We start from the raw sequence: 18,677 nt of genomic DNA, 5'->3' as shown, positions 1-18,677 counted from the left end.
TCCGTAAAATATACCAAAACAAAATCTTGGCTAATTAAAAAGCCTAATTTTCGAAACCTACATGCCTTGGAACCCTAGATCTTATTTTATTTCTTCTTCCCTACTCCACAATATTTTATTGTGTAGAATCAAATCTTACCAAATATTCTATTTATTTACCTAAAGATTTTATTGAGCACTATAAATAAGAGAACCCCTAACTCTAGCCCCATAATTTTCGCCCCCCACCCATACTACACGCCCCGTCTCTCTTCTCCATACTCTCTCAATTTTCTTCAATAATCCTTCAACCTTTGAGAAGAATTGAAGTTTGATCCAAGAATTTCGAAGAACCAAGTCTAATACTTAATTTCTACCGTTCGTTTTTCTCATAAGGTATTCTCATATTTAATCCTCTTCTTTCTACTCGATTCCTCTTCTTTCTAACCGATTAATCGGTCTTCTTGAACCCTCATGCATCTTGGTTGAGTGAAAGTGGGATAAAGGGGATATGGGAATATGTTACATGTGTGCGGCGTGTGTGCGTGTGCGTGTGTGTGTGTTGGTGTAGTGTGTGTTTGATGGCTAAATATCCTTGTGTGACATATGTTGATCTAGATTTGAGATGCGAATGGAACTTGTGTGATAAACATGATCTTGATTGATTAGTAATGTTAAGATAAATCGATGGGAAAAGGGAAAAGTATTGAGACATGCATGAGTAAGAGTTGTGTTGAACCTAATTTGTGATATGTGTCTATGTGATTAAAAGGTGAAACTTTGGTTGCGAAGCGGCGAAACTACTTGAAATCTAAGCAGTCGAGGTGGGCTTTACTCTAAAAACTCTCTTTTATTTTATCAAAAATATTGATTGGTGTTATAAAGGTGGTTTAACTATTATGCCATACCTATGTTGTTTTATTGTGATATTGTGTGCCTGATGCCTAGTTTGTGAGTTCGCTCCATTGGGCTATAGGGCTATGAATATGATTATACGAATTCGGGTCTGAGTATGGGCCGCAAACCCTACCAGGTTGTGTACACGAGGGGATCGGGAGCCGTCCTTGCTAGTCGGCCGGTCTCGTGGGCGAAAAGTGTGGCCACACTTTCGGCGCACTACGGAATGATTGTGACTTTTGAATTGTTGAGGAAAATGGGGAGTTATTTTGACTGGCCAGTCTATGGAAAATATATTTTGTGATACTCGTGATATTTCTCTTATAACTTCTTAAAACTTGAGTTCACTTGGTAAGGGTGGCATAACTTATAAAACGTTTTGGCAATGAGCTCACTGAGTATTTCAAAATACTCAGCCCTGCATGTGTTTTCCTTATGTGCAGGTTGAATGATGACGAGCGGTGGCGGGTGTTGATCATGTTAACTAATTAAGATGGATGTTTTTGAACTTCAAGCGTAGTTGTGTCTTCATACAGCTGCACTTTCTCTTGGTCGTTTTCCGCTGAGTTTTGGATACACTTTAGTATTTTTTTTGAATATTTTGCACTCTCCTTTTGGTTTAGAGGCTTTAGACTATCTTGTGGTTTTTATCTTGGAAACTACGTCATACTCTTGAGGTTTTTGAACGTCATTTATGATACCTTCCTTTTTCTTATTCAAGCTTCTAGGTTAAGTTGTTGCTTTAAATGCTCTGATAGTTCCTTTTTAATCTTTTGGTCAACACTCTCTAAATGAAACTCTAACCGTTTCGTAGCAGTCGTCGCATTTATTGTATCCTAGGAGAGCGGGCTGTTACAAGGAATGTACTCCTACAAAGGTAAAATCCCCACCAGCTCCCCAAACTCAGCAAACGTCTCCTTGAAATCAGTCTCTGAACCATACTTCTTTCCCAGAGCCACCCTAGAAATCACGTTGTTCTTCATAGCGTAAATGACGTCGCTCAAGTTCACGGGCTTCGAAGAAACACACAACCTTCTTAACTTGTCCACCATGAGGGAAGTCTATTCCTCCCTTACGCGGCGATAGGACTCAACCCTTTTGCTGCTAAGCAGATGAAGCACACATATGTTGCGGTTCTGCCGCCAGTACTCTCCATACGGTGCGAACACCACATCCCGGTTGTTGTAGAACAGCTGGCTCGCGATGCTGAGTTGGGGCATGTTTAAGAAGATCAGGTCCTGGTTTTTCAAGATCTCACGCGCAGCCTCAGCCGAGGAGGCGATAAGAACAGGGACTTTGCCAAAGTGGAGCAGCATGAGGGGGCCGTGGCGGCGGGAGAGTGACTGGAGGGATCTGTGGGGGGCTGAGCCTAGCTGGTGGAGGTTTCCTATTAACGGGAGCTTTGGTGGAGACGGAGGCAGGCGTTTCCGGGGCTCTGGAGAATGACTGCGACTCTATTTGCGGAGGAAGAAGATGAAGAGAGATGTGGAGATTAGCACAACCATTAAATGTGAGGTAAACCATTTTTGGTTTGGAGAGACTAATGTGTGAGGAGAAGCAAATGGCAAAGGGTGTTTTGTAGAATATAGATGCATTCGATTAGAAAGTCAACTGAAATTAATATTCCATCCAACTCACAAAAGATGTCACACTTGTGGGACGACACGAGATTTTAGGAGATTTTGATTTGTGTGTTAAATGGATAGAGAAAATATAATTTTTATATTCATGTGAGAGAGAACTTTTTCCAAAAAAGGAAATGTGACATCTTTAGTGGGACAAACTAAAAAGGAAAGTGTGACATCTTGTGGGACGGATGGAGTAATATGATTAGAAAGTACACTGAAAATATCTTGATATTTTCATCTGAAATAGGGTTAGGCTTGTATTATATAGATGAGATTTAGTGTTCCATAATTGATGTTTAATTTACCATGCCCAATCTACTATTAATAATTTTAAATAAAAATAAGAAAAAAAACCATCAGTTGATTAAAATTACAAAGGAGAAGTGTGCTAAATTTATTAAATGAGACATGTTGGAGTTAGCCTTAAACTTTTTTTTTACGCGGGTAAATGTGATTTTTTATAATATTTTCGGAATTCCATTTTTGACACTAACAACTCTTTGAAAAAAAATAAAAATAAAAATTAAGTTGGAAAATCACAAAGTACAAGGAACAAATCAAAATTCAGCAACCATAAGTGCCACATGGCACGTTTGGATTGGCCTTCATCATGTGGTCAGGTAAGAACGAAGTCAGGAATTTATTCCGAGACGAACAAAAATATTACATCGGAAAAATTTTGGAGTTTAGGAGGGACATTTTATAAAAAATAATAAATGATTTATTCATATGTGAGGATATTGAATGACCCCTACATGCTAGATCCGTCTATACAATTAGGATCGCTCTACAGTTAGCTAGATGGTCGATAAGCAGGTCTGTAACGTGCCACACTCTTCTACAATGACATTGTTTGGCATCGTTGTAATTATTCATCTTAGATATCATTATATTGTATTATTGTGTGAATATGATGACCCATATGTTTGGTTGGCCCCAACTTTTTGGGCATATGAACATAGGGATGTGATCATATGATAACCCATATTTATGGTGATAACCTAATAACCTATCATTCTATTGACGAAATATATCATTTTATAGAACATAATATCATTTTATGCATACTGAAAAAATATCATTTTATAGTGTATAAATATCATTTTTAGTAAAAATGATTTTTTTGACCCATAAAATGATAGGTTATTAGATTATCACCATAAATATGGTTATCATTCTAACGTACCCCTATAGTCAAATTTGTACGTACAATTAAGCTGATTTTATTTTCCAACTTTCACACCATTTAAATAGAAATATTTTAATTTTTGAGAAAATATAAACTTTTAACAATAAATTAATATTCATTAAATAAGATGTAATTGTAAATTTATCATAAAAAATAAACCAATAAGAAAATATATTTAATCTATTCAATAAATGTCCCTATTTCAAATATCAAAATTTTCGGTCTTTTAGTTTTTGTCCTAGATAATTTTTTTCTATGTCTTTTTCTTGGCCAAAATAATATTCTAGCTTGGCATCTGCTTCATATTCCGGTACTACAAACCACTCCTTCATTGAGACCCCCAAAATATATTCTACGTCTTCATGAACTATTTGTACTATTTGTAAATGAACTATTTACGACTGCAAATGCTTAGCAAAAAATTACAGTAATATTGAACACAAACAACACATTAATTCAAAACTATATACATGAATGCATTAATCTTACTGATGGCTTAATTATTAGACGGATTTTATGTTCAAATTGGATCCGACAACATGTTGATTCGCATTCGAAATCCAGTCTTATTTTATAAACACTGGTACTATATAATCTTATATATATACATAAAAGATTATAATCACATTAAAATGGAAGGACCTAACAATCATGTGGAGTAGCTACAACAATCAAAGGACACTTTTTATGGATTGTGATTCCACTAGATTCACTCACATCTAACTCCTTCATTTTCATTCCGTTAGGCAATCTAAAATCGAACTTGTGTACCAACTTGGCTAAGGCAAGCTCATCCACTGCCACCGCGAATGTAATACCTGGGCAACCCCTCCTACCTGCCCCAAACGGAGTCAACTCAAAATGCAGACCTCTAAAGTCTATGCCCATTCCAAGGAATCTCTCCGGGCGAAATTCCTCAGTATATTTCCACAATGAAGGATCCCTAGAAATCGCCCAAACATTAATCATCACACGCGTGCCAGATGCGACGTCATAGCCCAATACTCTAGTGTCTTGAGTTAATTCATGAGGGACCAACAATGGGATCGGCGAATGCAACCTTAGACTCTCCTTCATCACTGCTTTTAGATAAGGCATATTCTCCAAGTCTTGCTCATCAATTTCATCCTTACTTCCAGCTACTTCTCTCACTTCATTTTGCAAAGTTTTCATGGCTTCTGGATTTCTTATGAGCTCCGCCATTGCCCACTCAAGAACTGTAAATGTAGTATCAGTTCCCGCACCAAACATATTCTGCAATAGAAATATACAATCAAACAGGGGCAGCAATAATAAGAAGATACCAGGGTTTAAGAAACTATATAAGAATATTTGTCAGTAAGAAAAATATAAATCGGTGAACTCCTAATTACTAGTATTTTTTAGCAATTGCCACAGTACAGCATATCGAAGTATTTCTATAAGAAAACAAATGAGATTTCTATAGGAAAACCAAAAAAACATACATATTGTAAAAGAAAAGTATTCATACCAAGACGATGCCTTTGATAGTGTCATCTTCAATAGGGGTGCGACTTGCATTCTCTCTCTGAAAATCAAGCAATATGTCCACAAAATCCAGCTCACCACCATCATCCTCTCTCCTCTCTCTAACCCTATGTTCTTGAAGCACAGATTCCAGAAACTTATCCATCTCCTTAGCCACTCTTTCTACTCTCTTATCCAAACCATCAAACCTTCTAGTCCAACTCAAACATGGAATGTATTCCCACAAAGGTACAACCCCCAACAGCTCCCCAAACTCAGCAAACGTCTTCTTGAATTCACTCCCTAAACCATACTTCTTCCCCAGCGCCACTCTGCAGATCACGTCATTCGTCAGCGACGCCATGACGTCGCTCAAGTTCACAGGCTTTGAAGAAGCACCCAACCTTCTGATCTTGTCGACCATGAGGGAAGTCTCTTCCTCCCTCACGCGGCGATAGGACTGAACCCTTTTGCTGCTCAGCAGATGAAGCACGCATATGCTGCGGTTCTGCCGCCAGTGTTCCCCATACGGTGCGAACGCCACGTCCTGGTTGTTGTAGAACAGCCTGCTCGCGATGCTGAGTTGGGGCCTATTTGAGAAGATCAGGTCCTGGTTTTTCATGATCTCACGCGCAGCCTCAGCCGAGGAGGCGATAAGAACGGGGACTTTGCCAAAGTGGAGCAGCATGAGGGAACCGTGGCGGCGGGAGAGTGATTGGAGGGATCTGTGGGGGGCTGAGCCCAGCTGGTGGAGGTTTCCGAGGAACGGGAGCTTTGGTGGAGACGGAGGCAGGCGTTTCCGGGGCTCTGGAGAATTACTACGGCGCCATTTGTGGAGGAAGAAGAGGAAGAGAAATGTGGAGAGTACCACAACAAAGAAATGTGAGATAGAAATCATTTTTGGTTTGGAGAGACCAATGTGTGAGGAGAAGCCCATGGAAAAAGGGTGTTTTGTAGATTCATTCAGTTAGAAAGTCAACTGAATTAATAATTTGATTCGAAAGTCCACTGAAAATATCTTGATATTTTTCTAAATATATGGTTGAGATTCAATGTTCCATAATTGATGTTTAATTCTCCACGCTATGAATTTAATAATTTCAAATTAATACATCAAATTAAATAATTCAAAGAAAAAATATTAAATAGTAAAATTAGACAATTTCTTTGATGAGACCTTGGAGATTAGTAAACTAATTTTTTACCGAGTATAAAACTGTCTCGTCTAGTATTCTCAGAATTCATCTGGTCATGTTACCAACGACTATTTTAGAAATAATAGAAAATATTTAATCCAAAACTATAAAAGTCAAAAGTAAAAAAGGAAACAGTTCAAAATTAGGCGGATGTATGTCCCACATGGCATGACCGGATTGGCTTTCATCGTGCGGTCAAGATCACTCGCCAGTGGTCGATGACAAGGTATGCACCTCAGACCCTGTGATGGCATTGTGAGTGCTTTTATCTTAATTAGATTTCATTTATCAGTTTTAAATTTCAAACTCAAAATCATATGGTTTAAACTATTTCTTATCTATCATCCACACTAAATAAAGTGCTATATTTATTGTTTAATTTTCATGACCCATGTACATGGAAAGGTAAGTCATAAAGTTCCAATGCATGGACTATAAGGCGCACTAGCCCCAATTCGTTCCTACATTTATCCCTGATTTTCTTTTCCAACATTCACAATCATTTAAAATCGGGTTAAAACCATTTAAAAATTGACGAAATTATTAGTATAGGATTAATTGTGACATGAGTTGAAATGTTAAGGATGCAAAAATTCAAAAGATAAAGTATAGGACCAAAATCATAAAATGGACATATGTTTAGGAACAATTTTGGCCTTTACTCTATATATAAATAAATGGGTAAGAAAAAAATTAGTCTATTCACTAAATACCCCTTATAGGGTGGCTATGATTATCACATGATTAGTCTATTCACTAAATTAGTCTAAAACAGAGTTGTGAGAGTATTTTAGTTACAGGCAGTGGCGGATCCAGAACCTGAGTATGGAAGGGGCGGAAATAAATATTTAAAAAATTAATATAATTTGAAAAATTAAATTAATTAATATATTAATTAAAAATATAAAAATAAAAATTAATACTACATTAAATATTTAATATTTAAACTCCATAGATATTTCAAATTTTTGTTTTGATATACAATTAATAAGATGCAATAAAAATTACATAAAATAAGTATTTTATAATAATCAATAGTAGTACTACTTAAAATGTAGTACGGAGTATCAAATATTTTTAAAAAATATTTAACTAAAATATGAATAGTATAACAAAATTATATGTGTATACTAATAAAAATATAGATTGAGAAAGTATTTCAATGGTTTGATTTGGTAATAAGAAGTTAGAAATAAATATTAAAAAAATTAATATAATTTGTAAAATTAAATTAATTAATATATTAATTAAATATATAAAATTAAAAAATTAATACTACATCAAATATTTAATATTTAAACTCCATAAATATTTCAAATGTTTATTTTGATATAAAATTAATAAGATGCAATAAAAATTACATAAAATAAGTATTTTATAATAATTAATAGTAGTACTACTTAAAATGTAGTACGGAGTATTAAATATTTTTAAAAAATATTTAACTAAAATATGAATAGTATAACCAAATTATATGTGTATACTAATAAAAATATAGATTCATAAAGTATTTCAATGGTTTGATTTGGTAATAAGAAGTTATAAGTAACACCAGGGCATCCCCAAACGGGATCAACTCAAAATGCATACCTCTAAAGTCTATACTCGACTCAAGGAACCTCATCGGACGAAATTCCTCGAGTTTTTCCCACAATGATGGGTCCCGAGAAATCTCCCAAACATTGATCATCACACGTGTACCAGATGCGACATCGTAGCTCAATACTTTTGCGTCTTGAGTTAGTTCACGAGGAACTAGCAATGAGACTGGTGTATGCGATCTTAGACTCTCCTTCAACACAGCCTTTAGATAAAGCATTTTCTCCAAGTCTTGCTCATCAATTTCTTCCTTGCTTCTGACTACTTCTCTCACTTCATTTTGCAAAGTTTTAATGGTTGACGGATTTCTTATGAGCTCTATGACAGCCCATTCAAGAGCAGTAAATGTAGTATCAGTTCTAGCAGCAAACATATCTTGTAAATACAGTATCAGTTCCTGCATCAAAAATAATTTAGGAAAATGAAGAAATCAGCAAAGCCAAAACATTAGTACTCCACTAATAATAGATTGATATACTTCATTCGTCGCATAGAAATATGCCATTTGGTATTGCTAAGGGTTTTCATGCATAATTGGTAAAGTAAGAGAGAAGGAGAAAAAATAGTTGAAATTGTGTAATATATAGTGAGGACCATAAATAAAAAAGTAAAAGAGAAGAAAAAAACAATTGTTATAAATGGAATATGGACTATTTGTACGAGATAGACAAAAAATGAAATATGGTCTATTTCTGTGGGACGGGGGGAGTATTACTTTTTACTCAAATATATATATACCATAAAAAAGTTCCATTATCGCCACAAATGAATATTGACAATACACTGTAGTTTTTACTCCATCTGTACCTTATAATGTCACTATTTGACTTGGAATGAGTTTTAAGAAATGTAATAAAAAATGAGCTGAAAAAAGTTAATGGCATGTGGATCCTATTTTTATATATTAAGTTTATAATTAAATTTGAGTGAGAATGAGTTAGCGGAACGTGATGTTCATTATCAAAAAAAGTAAAAGTGAAAGATAACAAATTTTTAGGAGCGAACGAAAATAAAAAAAAATGACAAATTTCAGGGACATGGGGAGGTCATTAGTTAATTCAACTTGTAACTTCCAAATTTACTTTAAACTCTAAACTCTTACTAATTGATTTACATGAATCGCGTTAAATATTTTTTCTCTTTATCAAGTTATAAGAGAAGTATTAATACCAGGATAATAGCTTTGATAGTGTCATCTTCAATAGGGGTGCGACTTGCATTCTCTCTCTGAAAATCAAGCAATATGTCCACAAAATCCAGCTCACCATTATCTCCCTCTCTCCTCTCCCTAACTCTATGTTCTTGAATCACAACCTCCAAAAACCTATCCATCTTCTCAACAGCTCTTTCTACTCTCTTATCCAAACCATCAAACCTTCTCATCCATCTCAGCCATGGAATGTACTCCCATAAAGGTAAAACCCCAGCAGCTCCCCAAACTTAGCAAACGTCTCCTTGAAATCACTCTCTAAACCATACTTCTTCCCCAGAGCCACCCTAGAAATCACGTCGTTCGTCATAGCGTAAATGACCTCGCTCAAGTTCACGGGCTTCGAGGAAGCATCCAATTTTCTAATCTTGTCGACCATGAGCGAAGTCTCTTCCTCCCTCACGCTACGATAAGACTGATCCCTTTTGTTGCTCAGCAGATGAAGCACGCATATGCTGCGGCTTTGCCGCCAGTACTCTCCATACGGTGCAAAGGCCACATCTCGGCTGTTGTAGAAAAGCCGGCTGGGGATGCTGAGTTGGGGCCTGTTTGAGAAGACCAGGTCCTGGTTTTTCATGATCTCACACGCATCATCAGCCGAGGAGGCGATGAGGACGGGGAGCTTGCCGAAGTGGAGCAGCATGAGGGGGCCGTAGCGGCGGGAGAGAGGCTGGAGAGATCTATGGGGGCTTGAGCCCAGCTGGTGGAGGTTTCCAATTAACGGGAGTTTAGGTGGAGACGGAGGCAACCTTCTCCGGGACTTTGGAGAAGGACCGCGGCGCCATTTGTGGAGGAAGAAGAGGAAGAGAGACGTGGAGAGTAGCACGGCCAACAAATGTGAAACGGAATCCATTTTTTGTTTTGCGGATAGATAACTTTGCTATGGTGTTTATTCATATACACTGTAATATAAAATAAAATTTTGATTAGCTAAAAATATCATGATATTATAAGGACTGAATGTGAGGATGAGATTGAGTATCCCAGAGGCCACAATTATCTAATTGATGTTTCATCTACTGTCTCAACATTTAACAACGTTTATTGTAAAAATTATTTTTACATTGGCAAAAGTCGGTGCAAACGTACAAAATTCAACCAATGAGAGTATACAAATTTTAAATTAATAGAAAAAAAAAAAAAAAAGAACTTGCCAAAATTAGTAAAATTTATACGTGAAGTGGGACACCAAAAGTGGACCACTGTCCACTGCATGCAAGCTCGGGTCGCATGGACTAGTGCCAATCCGTCCAAAAAAAAATTACCACAATTTTCTTTTTGGCCTATTTATAAAAGAAAAAAAATAATTATCGCTCTCTATTTATTAGTGGACTTCGTAAAAGCCAAGCAGGTGGATATTGAAATTTATTTTGTGGAAATTATATATTCTAAATTTTAAATTTAAAATTTTCAGAAAATAATTTGCATGGGTTTTTTTTTATGGCGTACATTTTTGCACAAAATAATCACTTAAGATCTAAAAAAATTGATAATTTGTATAAATAATAAAAGAAAATTTTAGAATTTTTTTTATGATGTGTATAATGTGATAAGAGAGATTAAGTATTATTTTTTTTTGTTGCCTTAATGGTTATTTTCTAGTAAAATAATCTGCATTAGTGAGAGTGTGTTTTAGGGTTACTAATTTTTTATTCTCCAATAAAAAAATTGACATCATGAAGTAATTATATCCCTATTTAGCTGTGCATACAATATACTTTTCATTTATTATAGGTAGCCCATATAAATGTCAACATAGGTCCATCTCATTTGGACCAGACCTATGCATTAAAGTTAGCAGTCAAGGAAGGATGAAAATGAATTTCTTGAACAGCTCCATTCAAGAATAAAAGCTCCATAATTTTGCTCTAATTAGTGAATGTGAAGTTAGAAATCGTGATGCAGATGTTGTGTTTTGCCCATTGGAAGCAAATTCGTCCTTATGACTAAATTTATCCATATCTTTCGATCTGGATATGGGCCTAATTTTGTTAACTAAATAAAATTTTTGGGTTGGCAATTTTTTATCTTGATTGTAAGACCAATATAATTTTGGGTAGGCCCAGTTTGATTGTCTGTATTTGGTTTGTGGTCTCTGACTAGACATGAAAATATTATTGCAAGAATGAGCTAACTGCTGAAGAATTTGTAAGTTGACCGACAATCCTAGAATGTCAGATTTGATTATGATATTAAATCTCACTACTTAGCTATATATGGATAATAATGTGATTTTTAGTCATGGTCACACTCTTCCAACTAAAATAATCTGAGAACTTAATTCAGTAGCGGATCCGGGATTCATAAACGGAGAGAGCGAAATATATATTAGTAGGTTCGTTTAGGGCGAAAATGACAATTTTTTTCGATTTTCAGGGCGACTCGGGGCAAACGGAGGGGGCGGACATGGTAATTTTACGTTCGGATAAGAGGAAATTAGTCACACGGAGGGGGCGACCGCCCCCTCTTGCCCTCCCTAGATCCACCAGTGACTTAATCCTTGATGGATTATCATATAATAAATAGTCATGATAACCGAACGACACCCTTATGTAAGCCTAAGCTTGTTTCAGTTGGAAGTTTTAACACAAAAAAATCTTTTAAGATAACATGCATGGGATGGTAGCCAGCCAGCCAGCCACAAACTAATACTACCTCAGTCTGTCCACAATATGAGTCATATTTGGTGTGGACACGGGTTATAAGAAATGTATAAAAAAGTGGGTTGAATAAGTTAGTGTGCTATGGATCTCACTAATATATATTCCTGTTATAAGAAAATGTGAGTGAAATAAGTTGTTGGAATGTGAGTCCTATTTATCATTTATGAAAATGTGAATTATTACTTTTATTGTGGGACGGAGGTAGTACGTGAATCGCAATCGCAATCGACAGCCAATGATCCAGTAAATGACAGGTAAGTCAAAATCATTCCAATAAAGAAAATGAATGGACACTGCATGTATTATTTGGATAGCAAAAAGGAAAAACATTAAATCACTCAACGAACATAGCAAAGAGATGAAAAGAGAGATATTGCTCGAGGACAATTTAGTGTTTATAGTAGGATAATTTCCTTCGAGAATGGTGCAGAGAAAGAAAACTTTGAAACAAAGAAAAATAATATTTAGAGAATTAGAAAGTCCATGTTAAATAAACGGGTCCTAAATGCTTGTGTAGATGCTATGGCGGCCTGCAAGAGGACTTAATTCAAAAAATCATCAATAGAAGTAATAATTTGATTACAAAGTCCACTGAAAATATTTTGATATTTTACGAAATAGGGTTAGGCTTGTTATTTATATGGATGACTTCAGTGTTCCATAATTGATGTTTAATTTACCATTGCCAATCTGAAGTTAATAATTTTAAATTAAAATAAAAAACTACATAATGAAAAAAAACATCACATGATAAAAATTACTCCCTCCAATCCACCAAACCCACTTTCCTTTTTTATTCGTCCCAGCAAAGATAATCCATTACTAAAAATAGAAACATCTTTATCTCTATTTTATTTTCTCTCATATTTTATGCTCTTCATTTAATTAACACACAAAATAAAACTAAATAAAATCTCGTGCCGTCCGAAAAAGAGTTCATCTTCCTTGGATCGAAAGGAGTACAAAATAGGACAAGGACTCTAAATTTCTTCAGTGAGACCTGATGGAGTTAGCCTTCATTGTTTAAATAAAAGTAAGTCAAAATGTTAAACACAAAATTACAATAATATTGAACACAAAGCAACACATTAATTCAAAACTACTACATATATGCAATAAGCTGGATCGTATTTTCAATTTGGATCGGACAACATGTTGATTCGTAGTCGAAATCCGGTCTTAATTTTTAAACAAGGGTACCATATAATCTAATATATATATATATATATATATATATATATATATATATATAGGGGTACGTTAAAATGACAACACTCTTAAAATGACATTGTGACACCACGCTAGACTGCAATATTATAAACGCTAGACTGCAATATCCAATACACTAGACTGCAATCTATAGATTGCATTCTAGCGTATTGAATATTGCAGGCGGGAAAAATTGCAGTCTAGCGTATTGGATATTGCAGTCCGCGAAAATTTACCCTTGAGCAATTTTTATGATTGCCACATGGCAGCTGATTATTCGTCCATGTGTACAAATGATTGGCTAGGATTGGTGGTATGGTGTTACCTTAAGAGGTGTTGTCATTTTAACACAAACCTATATATATATATATATATGTATATATATATAGAGTAGTGATATAGGGCAAGTGTCCATTAAGTATATAACTAGAGAATAAATCACAGCAAATCAAGGACTAGTTTTAACACATGTGATTTTCGAATTTGAGGGAGAAATTCGTTCACTCTATCACAGATTTACTTCACTATACAAGGCGGGGTTATAATGGAAATTTTAACAAATAAAATTGGGGTAAACAATTGAAATAATTTCTCATTACGGAATTCAATCTATCCCGCCGTCACTCCTCTTCCCGTCTTCTCCTTCTTCACCTATTCTCGAAATTTCGTCGTCGTCTTCCCGTCACTGCAATCGCCGTCGCCTCCATCCATCGTCGCCGTCTTTCCGTCACTGCAATTGCCGTCGCCTCCATCCATCGTCGAACAATGAATTCAAATCTGAAATATTTTTCAAATGTAAGTTGTTCTACTAGTTTCTGATTTAGATTTCTCATTCTGATTTAGATTTAGTTTTAGAATAAAAGTTAGTTTTAAGAATTCTGCAAATTCAAACATCAACAGTTTTTAATAAGTGAGATCGGTAATAGTTTATTATGGAATCCAAATTGAACATAAAAACATCTGCTTACAGTTAATTACTACAGTTAACTACTTCTATTTTTTTGTGTAGGTTTTGATCGACAGAAAAAAACAACAACTGTGGACTCCGATCGTGAGTAACAACTACTTGCTCTAGTTTTCATTTAATGAAGTATTCCAATGTTAGAGTGAAGTTTCTTTCATCTATGCTTGTAGTGCTTTGTTTTTCCATTTCAGTGAAGTAAAACATGCTTACAGTGAAGTATTCCAGTGTTAGAGAGTGAAGTATTCCAGTGTTAGAGTGAAGTGTCTGTCATCTATGCTTGTAGTGCTTTATTTTTCTATTTCAGTGAAGTAAAACATGGTTAGAGTGAAGTATTCCAGTGTTAGAGTGGAGTTTCTGTCATCTATGCTAGTAGTGCTTTGTTTTTCCATTTCAGTGAAGTAAAACATGCTTACAGTGAAGTATTCTAGTGTTAGAGTGAAGTGTATGTCATCTATGCTTGTATAGCTTTGTTTTTCCATTTCGATGAAGTAAAACATGCTTAAAGTGAAGTATTTCAGTGTTAGAGTGAAGTGTTTGTGATCCATTCTTATAGTGCACTCTTTTTCATTTTAGTGAAGTAAAATGTGCTTAGAGTGAAGTATTTCATGTTTCGAGTAAAGTGTTTGTGATGCATGTTATTAGTGATATGTTTTTTCATCTCAGTGAAGTAAAAAGTGCTTAGAGTGAAGTATTTCATGGTTAGAGTGAAGTGTTTGTTATCCATGTTATTAGTGATCTTTTTTTTCATCTAAATGAAGTAAAATGTGCTTAAAGTGAAGTATTACATGGTTAGAGTGAAGTGTTTGTGATCTCAGTGAAGTCAAAACATGCTTAGAGTGAAGTATTCCAGTTTTAGAGTGAAGTGTTTGTCATCTATGCTTGTAGTGCTTTGTTTTTTCATCTCAGTGAAGTAAAACGTGCTTAAAGTGAAGTATTCCATGGTTAGAGTGAAGTGTTTGTGATACATGCTTATAGTGCACTGTTTTTCATTTCAGTGAAGTAAAATGTGCTTAGAGTGAAGTATTCCATGCTTAGAGTGAAGTATTTGTCATGCATGTTATTAGTGATCTGTTTTTTCAACTCAATGAAGTAAAATGTGCTTAAAATGAAGTATTTCATGGTTATAGTGAAATGTTTGTGATCCATGTAATTAGTGATCAGTTTTTTCATCTCAGTGAAGTAAAAAGTGCTTAGAGTGAAATATTTCATGGTTAGAGTGAAGTGTTTGTTATCCATGTTATTAGTGATCTGTTTTTTCATCTGAGTGAAGTAAAATGTGCTTAAAGTGAAGTATTACATGGTTAGAGTGAAGTGTTTGTGATCTCAGTGAAGTCAAAACATGCTTAGAGTGAAGTGTTTGTCATGCATGTTATTAGCAATCTGTTTTTTCAACTAAGTGAAGTAAAATGTGCTTAAAGTGAAGTATTTCATTGTTAGAGTGAAGTGTTTGTGATCCATATTATTAGTGATCTGTTTTTTCATCTCAGTGAAGTAAAATGTGTTTAGAGTGAAGTATTTGTGATGCATATTTTTAGTGATCTGTTTTTTCAACTCAGTGAAGTGAAATGTGTTTAATGTGAAGTATTCCATGGTTAAAGTAAAGTGTTTGTGATCCATGCTTATAGTGCACTGTTTTTTCATTTATGTGAAGTAAAACGTGCTTAGAGTGAAGTATTTCATGGTTCGAGTGAAGTTTTTGTGATGCATGTTATTAGTGATCTGTTTTATGACATTAGTGAAGTAAAATGTGCTTAGAGTGAAGTATTTCATGGTTAGAGTGAAGTGTTTGTGATGCATATTATTAGTGATCTGTTTTTTCATCTCAGTGAAATTATATGTGCTTAACATGGAGTATTTTATGATTCGAGTGAAGTGTTTGTTATGCATATTATTAGGTTTACAGTGAACTAGAGTACTCTTTATAGTGAACTACCTTTGATATGTGCTTAACGTCACGATTTGACCGGGAAGTGACGTCGCGATCAAACGTGAACGAATTTGAACAAGAAGCTGAATTTGGTTCAGAAATCACGCAACACAATTCACGTTGATTTTGCGAACGAATTTGGTTAAGATTGGAAGAAATCAACGCTTGAATTTGGAAGAAATCGGAGCTTGAATTCTGAAGAAATCAACGCTTGAATTTTGGAAGAAATTGCACTTTGAATTTTGGAAGAAATTGCACTTTGAATTTGGGAGAAATCGGTGCTTGAGTTTGAGACGTTGATATACCAATTCCAAAAATGCCCTTGGGCTATTATTTTTAACAAAAATCTGAAAATTTGTTTAACCTTTAAGATTAAATTGGTATAACAAGATGTGTGGCTGAGATTTATTCTCTAGTTATATATTTAAAATTAGTTAGACCTTGATCACTCCTCTATAATCTTAGCCCTTGGATCCTTGAATTGGATGGTTGTGATCAATGCATTATTAGTCTATAATGTTGCATTATTAGCCGCTGTGCATTATTAGAATGAAAATGTGCATTATTAAATGACACGTGGCATTAATCTAACCGTCAGATGACAAAATCGTGGGGCTAGGATTAAGAAGGAAAAAGGACAAAAGATATGAAAAGTATTTGAATACATCCATATATATATATATATATATATATAATGGTGCACTATGGTGCCACCATAGATAGGATAACACCATACCACCAATATATTCCGTTAGATCTCATTTATGGACGTCTAGGATTAAGTTTCGTAAAAAAACACGGATTTGCAGCTGTATTAGATATTGCAGTCTACTGTATTAGATATTGCAGTCGTGGTAAACTGCAATATTGTTGTGGTAAGACTGCAATATTCAATGAACAACACTGCAATCTGGTAACGTAAAATTAGAAATTTCCTATTTTACTCCGTGTTTTTACACGTGACAGCATGACAAGCACACGATTTTCAGATCCAATGGCCTAAAATGGTGGTATGGTGTTACAATAAAGAGAGTTGTCATCTTAGTACATCCCATATATATAGGGGTGCGTTAAAATGACAACACTCTTAAAATGACACTGTGACACCACGCTAGACTGCAATATTATATATGCTAGACTGCAATAGTATAAACGCTAGACTGCAATCTATAGATTGCAGTCTAGCGTATTGGATATTGTAGTCGGGAAAAATTGCAGTCTAGTGTATTGGATATTGCAGTCCGTGAAAATTTACCCTTGAGCAATTTTTATGATTGCCACATGGCAGCTTATTATTCGTCCACATGTACAAATGATTGGCTAGGAATGGTGGTATGGTGTTACTTTAAGAGGTGTTGTCATTTTAACACAATCCTATATATGGGGTGTGATCATATCATAACTCATATTTATGTGATAACTTAATAACCCTATCATTTTATGGGTCAAAAGTATCATTTTTACTAAAAATGATATTTATACACGATAAAATGATATTTTTTCAGCATGCATAAAATGATACTTTTATTCCAAAAAATGATATTCTGTTCCATAAAATGATATTTTTCGTCAATAAAATGAGGGTTATTAGGTTATCACCATAAATATGGGTTATCATATGATCACTTCCCTATATATATAGTCCAATTATCCACAAATCCACTCTTAAAGACCGAACCATCGAACCCTACCAAATTAGGGCTTTTAGATCTAGTTTTTTATGGATAAGATACAAAAATTTATAAATTATTTTCGCCTTCATCACGAGCCTATTTTAATTCATCTGAAGGTAAATAAGTCATACTAACATGTTACGAAGATTTAACTTCGTTCCAGAATATATTACTTCATTCTAGTAGGTTTTTACTTCATTCCAGTAGGTTTTTACTTCATTCCAGTACGTAAATGTGGTTTCGCCGTCGCGTGCCATTCTTTCTCTCTACAATATCTATCACCAACGCCATGGTGCTAATATGGTTTAATAAATACATGGAATAATGTAATAAATTATTGGAATGAAGTATGTGTAGAAGCATTTGAAGTACAGAATGAAGTAATAAACCTATATAATGAAGTAAAATGGGCTTGTAATGAAGCCGAAAAAATTTTCACAGCACATCTCATCAAAAAAACTAGATCTAATGGCCCAGATTTGGTCTCTAGTTCGGTCTTTAAAATTGGTTCGACATTGATCACAACTCTCTCTCTCTCTATATATATATATATATATAGGGATGTGATCATATCATAACCGTCAAATCACATAATAACTCTATAACCAAATCTGGACCACACATATTTGATAATCTTGTGGTTGAGATTCAAACTTAGATTTACTTCATAAAAAAGGCGCAGGGGGGTAAAAATGTAATTTCCTCAATTAATTTCTGAATTTTACTCCAAACGCGATTCACTCTTTCATTCTGTTTGAACTCAATTCTCTCACCTTCTAACAGATCGATTCTCTCATCTTCATCTTCCATATTTCTCGCCTATTGTATTTCAACATCTCCAAATTTTCTTCGATTTGTTCATTATTCCATAGTCTCCAGATTTTGTTTCCATATTTCTCGCATAATTGTGATCGGGAAGATGTTTTCAAATTGCGTTCTTATTTTCATTGATTACCTCTCCAATTGCTGTCAAAATTTGCTTCGATGGAATCTGTGACAAAAACGAAAGTAACAATCATTATCTATTATTTAGCTTATTGATTGTGTTCATATTC

The 18,677-nt window shown here is 34.8% G+C and overlaps 1 protein-coding gene, 1 long non-coding RNA gene and 2 pseudogenes across 3 annotated transcripts; 1 reads left to right on the top strand and 3 right to left on the bottom strand.

The window, feature by feature from the left end:
* Nucleotides 1-239: 239 nt before the first annotated feature.
* Nucleotides 240-2,810, top strand: LOC148926522 (uncharacterized). Its single transcript, XR_016130945.1, has 4 exons — nucleotides 240-375; nucleotides 752-803; nucleotides 1,320-1,753; nucleotides 1,830-2,810. It is a non-coding gene; the product is annotated as an uncharacterized LOC148926522 (long non-coding RNA).
* Nucleotides 2,811-4,239: 1,429 nt separating this feature from the next.
* On the bottom strand, nucleotides 4,240-10,078 carry LOC125201356 (cytochrome P450 71A6-like). Of its 2 annotated transcripts, XM_089058381.1 has the most exons (4): nucleotides 9,147-10,078; nucleotides 7,968-8,373; nucleotides 5,186-6,619; nucleotides 4,240-4,947 (listed from the first exon to the last, which is right to left on the bottom strand). In XM_089058381.1, the coding sequence occupies exons 3-4, from the start codon at nucleotides 6,116-6,118 to the stop codon at nucleotides 4,336-4,338; spliced, it is 1,545 nt and encodes a 514-aa protein (XP_088914507.1). In that variant the 5' UTR covers nucleotides 6,119-6,619; nucleotides 7,968-8,373; nucleotides 9,147-10,078; the 3' UTR covers nucleotides 4,240-4,335. The 2 variants fall into 2 exon arrangements, with proteins under 2 accessions (XP_088914507.1, XP_088914506.1); XM_089058380.1 differs by having other exon boundaries at nucleotides 5,186-8,373.
* Nucleotides 7,861-9,359, bottom strand: LOC148926521 (cytochrome P450 71A6 pseudogene; annotated as a pseudogene).
* LOC148926520 (cytochrome P450 71A6 pseudogene) lies at nucleotides 9,365-10,039 on the bottom strand (annotated as a pseudogene).
* Nucleotides 10,079-18,677: the final 8,599 nt, after the last annotated feature.

Source organism: Salvia hispanica, chromosome 5 (genome assembly GCF_029641045.1).
Source record: "Salvia hispanica isolate PSC_SH4W2 chromosome 5, Shi_PSC_v1, whole genome shotgun sequence".
In the NCBI taxonomy this organism is placed as follows: Eukaryota; Viridiplantae; Streptophyta; class Magnoliopsida; order Lamiales; family Lamiaceae; genus Salvia; species Salvia hispanica.
Note: the sequence above shows the minus strand (reverse complement) of the source record. Positions and strands in the feature narration are given on the sequence as shown.

What these genes read in the sequence shown, in the direction of transcription:
- LOC125201356 (XM_089058380.1), bottom strand. Translation starts at nt 6,118, where the DNA reads ATGGGCTTCTCCTCACACATTGGTCTCTCCAAACCAAAAATGATTTCT. An exon ending in CTATCAAAGGCATCGTCTTG is followed by an intron (nt 4,948 to 5,185) that starts GTATGAATACTT and finishes TTTCTATTGCAG; the next exon opens with AATATGTTTGGTGCGGGAAC.